General features: G+C 48.2%; 1 protein-coding gene across 1 annotated transcript; it reads right to left on the reverse strand.

Moving 5' to 3' along the window:
* Positions 1-706: 706 nt before the first annotated feature.
* Positions 707-5,542, reverse strand: LRATD1 (LRAT domain containing 1). The gene is made up of 2 exons (XM_003125420.7): positions 4,966-5,542; positions 707-3,986 (listed from the first exon to the last, which is right to left on the reverse strand). The coding sequence occupies exons 1-2, from the start codon at positions 5,281-5,283 to the stop codon at positions 3,072-3,074; spliced, it is 1,233 nt and encodes a 410-aa protein (XP_003125468.1). The 5' UTR covers positions 5,284-5,542; the 3' UTR covers positions 707-3,071.
* Positions 5,543-9,231: the final 3,689 nt, after the last annotated feature.

Here is a 9,231-nt window from a genome sequence, read left to right on the forward strand (position 1 = left end):
AGCCACACTCAACATCATGAAAGTTACCAGGAAGCCCTGTTCTCTGAGGATAACTAAAACCGAAACTTAATTCTTGACCTCTATTAAAATGTAAGGAGGCTTTTGGCTTAATTTCAATGACTCTGATAAAAAATCCAGAGATATTATATTCACTCATAATAAAAATCATGCCTGCTGATGCCACTTTCCAAGAGACCTTCCACCTTCTTGGTTTCATTCCCAGTGTAATAACATCCTAAAAATATAATGTTTTCCAGCATAAAACTTTTAGAGAGTATCTTGATTAACTCCCTCCTCAAAATGCACTATGATTACAATTATTCTGCCTCTGGTGTTAATACTGACCAATAGATAATAATTTTTTTCGAAGGAATATGAGAACCTGTACAGACTTTTCAAGTTCCCTTTGTGACTGATGTTTTACTGTTGTGAATTTGTGGAATGATCATCATCAACCCAATCCTTAATAGACTAATATAGTAATGAGTGCTCCTTTGGTGCCAAACTCATTTTTATTGCTAAACTAGTCTTGGCAAGAATAAAGCTGATAAGCCATTCCTCTGTTAGAGTGACCATCTTAGCAAGATTATGCTCCATCAAAGGAAATAAATCTTAGTATTAAGGGGAAGAGGCCGATTTATTTATTTTGCTAAAGTTCCTACTCTCTGAGTGACAGGTGGAACACAAAATGTCACAAGGAGTCCTGTTGGAACAAGTTCTTAGGATGGTATTTAATACAGCAGAGAGCCAAGATACAGTCGTAGGACACAGTAAAGAATGTGGACTGTGCAGATACAACAAAGAATTTCGGATTCAGATCTGCCATCTGTTATTTGAAAGAGGAATAAGTTAGGGAAATAAATGATTTTCAGTTCTCTATACATGCAAAGGTAAGTTCGTTAATACAAAAGTTTTGCTGTTGTATGTGCTGAAAGAAAAGCATACACGTTTAAACATTTTTAAAAAATAAATCACTCAATAGGCTTAAGAAAAATACTCTAGTTCATATTTCATTGATCTGATCTCTTGATACAAGATCAGGGAATGAATCCAGGATGAAAAACAAAACAAAACAAAACAAAAAAACCCAAAAAACTAAATAAACAAACAAAAAAAAAAACAAACCCAGAAATGAATCATTTTACCATGAGAAAAGGCATTTCCATTTCCAGTCTCAGCTAACCTCGACTAGGTTTTATTGCATTATTTTTGAAATGCCAAGAAACTGGCTTTGGCCATAATATTTGCTATCCAAAAAAATCACAGCTGTCAATATGCAATTGCTTGCAACAATTAGCTCAACACCATTATTTGACAAATTCCCTTGAAAAAGACATAGATGCTGTAGGTGTCTGACACACACTGAATCAAGTAACAGTCAGGCTGGGGCTCCAGCACAGGGGCTGAAGTGGGCAAGTCCTTGCCCAAGGAAGGGGTTTCAAACAGCCTTAATTATTTGAAAAAAAACTTCATCCTGATCCTATTAAGTTCTTTCTAATTTTCAGGAATAAATTGTGGGACTGGCCAAGGAGGAGGGGGAAAAGCCAACAACTCTACAGTCTTTTTTTTTTTTTTTTTTTTTACGAAAATCAGGGGGACAGGAAGAAAAATAGAAATGCAAATACGGGATGGTTATGGTATACAACCTGGAGAAAAGAAACATCATGGAACCCACTAGCAATTTCCAACAAAGCAGTAAACCCCTTAACTGACAGAAATTCAGCACAATACACACATTGGTTAACAATTCCACCATTACCAGGGCTGCCTTTAAAGCCAAAACAATTAACTACAATATTCAAAAACAGAATTCTCATGAGATTTGAGAAAAATAGAGTGAAAAGGCAATGTTAGCTAAGCTCTTAGCTAAATCCACTCTTAATGGCCCCCAGTATTTAAACTATCATGGATTAAAGCCATGAAAATAAAAATTTCAATTTGAAATTTTATTAGCATGTTGCTAAAATGGTCAATAAAAAACATCAACACGATAGGCTTTGTTGACATCGTTGGAAAACTGCTCTCTCGTTTTTAAAACTTTATTTCCACCTTCCCCACCTTCTGAGATTTCTGTTAGGAAAAGCCAAACTAAACATACTGGCTATGGTGTTGTAATAATGCTGGTTTCTGGAATGTTGCCATGTCCTCCCCCTCCTTCTCTCTCTCCTTCAATCCCTGTAAAAGCAGGGTTATTTCTGAAACGCAGCTCAAGGAGGGCACAATTTGTGGTTAAGAATGAGCGCCCTCTTCACAAATTCAAGTTCGCGGACACCAAGTGAACTTCTCGCTGGGGGCGGGGCCGGCTCGCCTCACCGAATTAGCTGCGCCATTTTCCCCTGGGGACCGGGAAGGCATCCCTTCTGCCAGCAAGGGAGACTCACAGACAAATGCGGGTGGGGGGGTGGCGTTTCGCTTCCCTCGGTGGAAAGAGCAGGAAGCAGACACTGGCTAGCTGAGCCCGGAGCTGCGGATGCGAAGTCAGGAGACCAAAGGCTGGAGAGCTGGAAAAGTCCCAGGCCGCCTCGGGGATAACCCGGAGTCCCCAAGTGCTCTCTTGTGGAATTATTCACAAGTGCATGAGGGACAGGCTGGATTTCTTGGAAATCCTGCAATCTGGGGACCCAACCATACTGGAGCTGAACTGTGCCCGGAAAAGATCAATTCTCACCTCCCACCGGTTTGTGTGTGCGCGTTTGGGGCTGTGAGGGTCCCTTTCTAGTAAGTCGGGTGATCATCACTGACCAGTAACTTGTGGGGGAGGCTTAGTCCCTGCTCCCCTCGGCCCCTTCTCTTCTCCCCACTTAAAACTCAAGGGGAAGGCGCACGCTGGGGTTCCCTACACCATCACCACCACTGGGGATCTCAGCCGGGCCCACACAGCTCTTTCAGTCCCGGGACCAGTTCCTGAGACTTCCTGCCCCTTGCCGGAGGGGTGCAAGGCTGCAGCCTGGGCACTGGCCACTGGCGGCGGCCACTCGAGGGGTCAGGGATGATGAGTCGCCGGCCTGGAAGCCCGGGCGTGGGGGAGGGAGCAGGGCGCGGGGAGACTGGAGGAGGGGCTGTTCCCCCCGCTACTCCTTGTCGTCCACGAGGTCGGCGAGCTCCTGGAGCACACGCAGGCGCCCACTGGCGTCGATGCGGCGCTTCTCGCGGATGAGGTCTTCCAGGCTGTGAAACCTGGCCGTGTGCACCTTGTTCTCACCCAGGTGCACCTTGAGATAGTACTGCTGCTGCGGGGGCTGCGTGCCGGCGGGCACCTCCCCTCCCGCCTTGAACTCCCGCTTGCCAAAGCGGCACCAGGCGGCGAAGCTCTCCGAGTTCGTCCAGCAGATCTCCTCGCTCTTGAGGCCCAGGTGACCGCAGGCGTTCTGCACCACTAGCTCGGCCACCAGCGGGCGGTAGCGGTACCAGCTATTCACCACCCGGCCCACGTTGGCCGCGCCCGCCTCGTACAGGCTGTCCTGGCGGATCTCGCCTTGATGCAGGTGGATGATCTGCCCGCCGCCCACGTAGACGGCCCAGTGTGGGGCGGGCGCGGGCGGCTCCGGCGCGGGTTGCAGCCACAGCAGCTCCAGCAGGTCGCCGGGCTCGCAGAGTGCGGGCAGCGCCGTGACCGCGTAGACGCTCAGGTCGGCGCCCTGAGGGCCGCCGCTCACTTTGGAAAAGATGCATTCCTGGCCCCGAAAGGCGGAGAACTGAGTTTCGTTGAGGACCAGCTGGTGCAGCAGGTGGTGGTGGTGGCGGCTGGGGCTCTCTGGGCACGGAGCGCAGCCCGGGGGGCCCTTCACGCCAAACTTGTCGGGCTGGCCGCGTTCGTCCAGGTCCTCTTCCTCATCCGAGAAGAAGTAGGCGACCCCGACCCGCAGCTCGTCCTTCTCGATCCCCGACGGATCCCCTGTGGGCAATTCGCTGTAGTTGAGGTGGGTGATGCGGTCCAGTTGGTTGCCCATCAATGACGCGGCGAGGTGAGGGCCAGGAGAGGGGATCTGCGGAAGCACAGAGAAGAGGGAGAGGCACGGTCAGAGTCGGGCTGCCCCTCCCCACGACAAGCAGTGCCCACTGGGACCTGGCCGCCGGCGCGTCTGTACTGGAGTCAGCCGCACCAGCCGAGTTCCCTGTGCCTACCCGGGTCCAGGACCCGAACAGAAGCCACCAGTCAGCTGGGCGAAAGCGGGTACAGCCTCGGACCTTACACGGGAACCCGGTCCAACTCCCACAAGAGAAAAGGCTGTAGGGCTGGCGGCGTGTGGGGTCCCAGTGGGGAGGACATGGCGGGTTGTAGCAGCGTGGGAGTCGGGACACTCAGGAAAGGACGGAGGGGTAGATTGGAAGAAAGGGGCGCCGAGGCCCCAGAGCTTGGAGCAAGCTGCGCTCACATTTTATAATTCCGCCCACACTCTCCAGCCCACCTCTCACTTCTACACTAGATTACACTCCTCGACAGCGCCTCGCACAATGACAATCGGACACATTCGCAGGCACTCACTTGACACCAGCAAAATTTTGCACACTTGGGGTCCAGACACTGACAAGCTAGTATACTGGTGTGACAATGTCACATCCACACATAATGATAAATCTTCGAGACGAGCCACTCAGATCCCCACATCCGTAACAGAATTCTAATTACAGGCTTGCACGCTCGCTAGTGCACGTACACCCACGCACCCGGGCACACCTGCCCACGCAGGCAGGTGCACTCTGCCCCTTAGTTCTCTTGCCTTCTCCCAGCAGAAGCAATCTGACTGCGCCAGGGCGAGGCTGCTCTGTCTAAAATAACCTAACAAAGAGGCAAGGGAAGGATGGGGAAAGCCGGCGCGGTGTGTGTGTGTGTGTGTGCGGGTGTTGGTTGTGTAGGCAGATCCACTTTCAGCTAAAAGACCCCCACCCTCCTACCGGGCACAGAGGCCAACAATCGGACGAAGAAAACACGTTGCCAAGGCAAATAAAGCCGCCTCTTCGTACCCGTGATTTCCCTGCTCCCGAAACCCCAAACTCCTTTAAAGTCTCCTGGTCCCCATGGGTGCTGCGGCGGTAGTCCGGAGGAGGTAGTGCTGGCGAGCGGGTCCTGGGCGACGCGTGGGGCTGCGGCTCCGCTCTGTCCCGCGCGGATCGGTGCGGTGCAGTCTCCGGAGCGGTGTTGGTGCGCCTGCTGGTTGGCGCTGGCAGGACTGCGGGCTCCACCTGAGCAGTCCCGACTCGGTTCTGGTTTCCTTCAGCCCCGCGGACGACTCTAAGTAGCCTGAGCCGCTGGTTCCAGGGCCCGCCCCGGGATGCGCTCATTGGTTGGGGCTGGTGCCCAGCCCTCGTCAATCTCTTCCAGAGGGGGAGGGGAGCAGCTCGCGCTTCGCCCCGCCCCGTCCCGTCCTGCCCCCGCGCACTCGAGCGAGCGCCGCCCCCGGGAGCGGAGGCGTGAGCGGCGGCCGGGAGCGCGCGAGGGGCGGGGAGCTTCCGTACAGCTGCGCTGCGCTGCTGCTCTGACCGATTGTAACTGAGAGCACAGTCCGCAGGTTTTCTGTGTTCCGGGAGAAAAGACTCTAGCAATGAAGCTGAGTTTGGGGGTGGAGAGGGAGTTCCAGTGCACCCCAAACACTGCGCGGCCCGGGGCGGGGAATGACATTGTCAGAGGCGGGCACTCGCGGCCCTGCTGGAGCCCGCTGAGACTGGGTTCCTTATGGCCCCTGGGCTGGTCGTCAGCGAACAGACTTTTTCCTGCCAGGCACCGACCGACGCCTTTGAAATTGCGCCTCTCATCTTGATCTTTGGCTCATCTCCTTTGACCCGCGTGAAACTGTTGACCCAGCACGGGCGCCTGGTTTAAAAGAAGCGCGGTGTCAGATGCGAATGAAAAGTCAGAGACTTGGCCACCCTCTCCTTGATTGGGCCTGATTTTGACCTCCAATTGTCTGCCTGTGAGAAAGGTGCAGCACATATACCGAAAGTGGGACGACATAATAGTTTCCCAACCCCCAGAACTGTCCTTGCTAAGGGCTTTTTGTTTGGTCTTGTGGGGGAAAGGTGTCCCGCGGTAATTAATGACTACATTTCTGAATGGTCAGTTAATGGATGTGCTCTGCGTATTGGATGCTGCAAGGTAGCTTTCATACATGTGGGATTCTAGATCAACCGTTTAAAGAGCTTATAACGTTAAGCCTTGAGCTTTTACACGTCTTCTACTTTCAAGGTTTCAGCAGCTTCTTGGTGGAGCCTGTTCTCTTTCCCCAGAAAGACTTGAGTGCTTACTTCTTTGTGCCACCTTGGCAGCTGGACGTATTCTTAGAGTTCTCACTCTGCTTTATTACAAACCTCTGTTGACTTTCTTCCTCTTTACAAAGCGGATGCCTGGAGGATTTCCTTGTGCCCTATACAACTTTGTATTTTGAGGGTTTTTTTTTTTTTTTTTTTTTTTTTTTAACACTATCGGGTGTAGAATGGGCTCCATCAGTGATGATGAAAATGAAAACAGTCAAGTACCAACCTCTTACAAGTTGCTAGGCATAATGCTTAGAGGTTTGAGTAGATGCCTTAATCTTCATACCTCGGAAGGAGATTTACTTATATCTCTGTTGCAACGAATGAGAAATTGAGGCCGGCGCTAGCCATCGATCCAGGGTCTATGGGATTTCTTTAACTTAGCTCTACTGTTTGTTGAATGAATAAAATCTTGTTTCACAAGGTGAAAAAACTGGTGTTCCAAAGAAGTCAGCTGACTGGTCCCAGCTTACACGAGGACTGATTCATATTATAAAATCCATTTTTTGGTAGGTGATTCTGCTTCAGTATTTTCAAACTGCAGTCTCCAGTTCATGTTTGCTTTCTAAAGGTCTCTGTATAACCCACAGCCTCCAAAATCCAGTGATTTATCACATTAGATGCTTAATAAGTATTAATGTAAAAATGGTTTTAAAACTACCATCTTTTATGCACTGGAGGTGCATAAATATTTTGTTGTTGTTGTTGATGATTTTTTAAGGCCGCACCTGAGGCATATGGAAGTTCCCAGCTAGGGGTCAAATCTGAGCTTCAGCTGCTGGTCCATGGGACAGCCATGGTAACATAGGGCCCAAGCCTCCTCTGCGACTTACACCACAGTTTACGGCAATGCTGGATTGTTAACCTACTGAGCAAGGCCAGGGATGGAACCCGCATCCTCATGGATGCTGGTCGGGTTTGTTACCACTGAGCCATGATGAGAACTCCTGGGTGTGGATAAATCTTTTCAAAAGTTTGGCCACTGCCGATGTGCAAATTATGAAAATACAAGTTGCCATCCTTGAAACCGGCCACAGGTTGCTATGAACTTTTTTATACTTGCTATAAATAATGAGCAATTCATTTTGGCCCAGAAGTTAAGAGAATTGAACAAGTGGCTTCAGAGATCAAAAATGAGTTATGGCCTCAGGAATCGCTGGGAGGGTATATGAAGAGTTTATTACTGGTGTCTGAGGAGAACTCATTGAAAGAGGCTCTGGGTTTAATCCTCTGTCCATCCAAAGGCCAAATCCTGTGCACATTTGCAACAGAGTTGTGTGGGATGCTATTTTCTGTCCTACCTGTCCTATTCTGTACTGCTCCAGATGACAGAGTAAGCAGACTGCTCTTCTTTGCTTAGTTTCCCAACATTCAAAAGGGAAATTAACGTAAAAATATTGTCAGGGCTTTAAGATACAGTGCCAAAAGTTTGAAATGTCAGTGTGCAATATTTTGACTCTCCTTTCCATCCCCCCACTCTGCCAGGACAAGAGCCTTTCTGTTTCCGTGATCATAGGGAGAATCAATCCCCTGAGAGCCCCTTCACCATCACCCCCCAAAATACAAGTCAGGGAACACATTCTGAGACATGAGAAAGAACTCAACGTAAACTAAGGAAAATACATCTATTCTTTTTAGCCTTTTGGTGATGACAAAGATATTAAAGTCAGAAATAGGTTGATCAGATGTCCGAATTAGAAAACCCAACTTTTATTTTCATCACAAGATATTGTTTGTGAATTGTTGTGTCTCTTATTTCTTACCCATCCTGCCATTTTTCACACGGAGGAAATACAGTGTCAGCACAAGCAGAAAACAGTCTTCAGAAGAGAGTCTGGAAGTCAACTACTGTAGTTTGACTTCTATTTCAAGATTTTTGGATCTCGGTAACTTTGAGTAAGTGACTTAACATTTCTGGGTGTCAGTTTCTTCATCTATAAACTGTGGATAAAATGGTATCTGTCTCACTGAGTTGTTGAGTTCACAGAGGCAAATAGGCTTACACACAGTAAGCTTTCAATTGGTTCTAGCTATTAGTATTATTGTTGTTGTTGGATGAGGGGAGAGGGGCCCGTGTCCTACTTGTTGTGGCAACTGTCCTGTCTGACTCTCCTCTGCCCCAGGCAAAAGCTAACCCTCGATGGGGTGTTCAAGACTGTCCCTGGCTGGGGTGTGGCACTGCTTCTCTCTTAAAAGTGGTGAGACCACTGTCTATCCTGAGACTAATTCAAAGTCTACAACTCTAAAGATTTCTGGAGGAGAGACCTGGGACTGATTATGTTGTGTCCCACAGTATTTTAAGTTGTTTTTAAATGAACATTTCATGGTGTGAGGAGTGTGTATGGACAATAGTAAGCAGAGGAGTGATTGGGAATCAATTATATGTATGTTTTTCTACTGGTGCCATCTGGTGTATTAGCCTCCTTCTTTTCCTCTTGGTTTCTTCCTAGAACTATAGGAAATATTTTCTCCCAAATTTTGCTGACGAGGTCTTGGCTCAAACTGTCATCCTTTAAAATTGGCCCTCCAGGTAGAATTTAGAAGTAATGTTTATTCTCTTCATCTGCTTTACATCATTGTTTGCTGAAAATATACTTTTTTTCTGCTTTTAACTGCATACCTACATTCCTTTTTTCATTTTCTTTCTTTCTCCCTCCTGTTTCCTTCTTCCCTCCCTCCTTCTCTCTCTTTCTCTTTCTTTCTTTTTTTTCTTTTTTCCTCCCTCCCTTCCTTTCTTCCTTCTTTTCTCATCTTAAAAACCTACAGAAATTTCCAAAAAAACACTTTCCTTTCTTTTAGTTGGGGGAGGGGAGGGTGGGGTTATGTGACTCAGAAAGATTGTAATTCTCAGGAAACAAAAATACCTGCTCCTCTTTGCCTGTGTAAATATAAGAGAGTTGTCATTTTTTTATTGTGATTGCAACAAAATTAGAGGTAGGAGTAAATAATCACATTCTCTTGAAATTATATATTCTTTTA

This window comes from Sus scrofa, chromosome 3 (genome assembly GCF_054392235.1).
Source record: "Sus scrofa isolate SSC_HxYL_T2T_F1_AM1 chromosome 3, Sscrofa_HxYL_maternal_Yorkshire_Landrace_v2.0, whole genome shotgun sequence".
NCBI classification, from domain to species: domain Eukaryota; kingdom Metazoa; phylum Chordata; class Mammalia; order Artiodactyla; family Suidae; genus Sus; species Sus scrofa.

Excerpts from the sequence above, each read along its gene's own strand:
- LRATD1 (XM_003125420.7), bottom strand. The coding sequence starts at position 5,283 with ATGAGCGCATCCCGGGGCGGGCCCTGGAACCAGCGGCTCAGGCTACTT. Across the intron at positions 3,987-4,965 it reads CGGGAGCAGGGAAATCACGG|ATCCCCTCTCCTGGCCCTCA; the intron begins GTACGAAGAGGC and ends GTGCTTCCGCAG.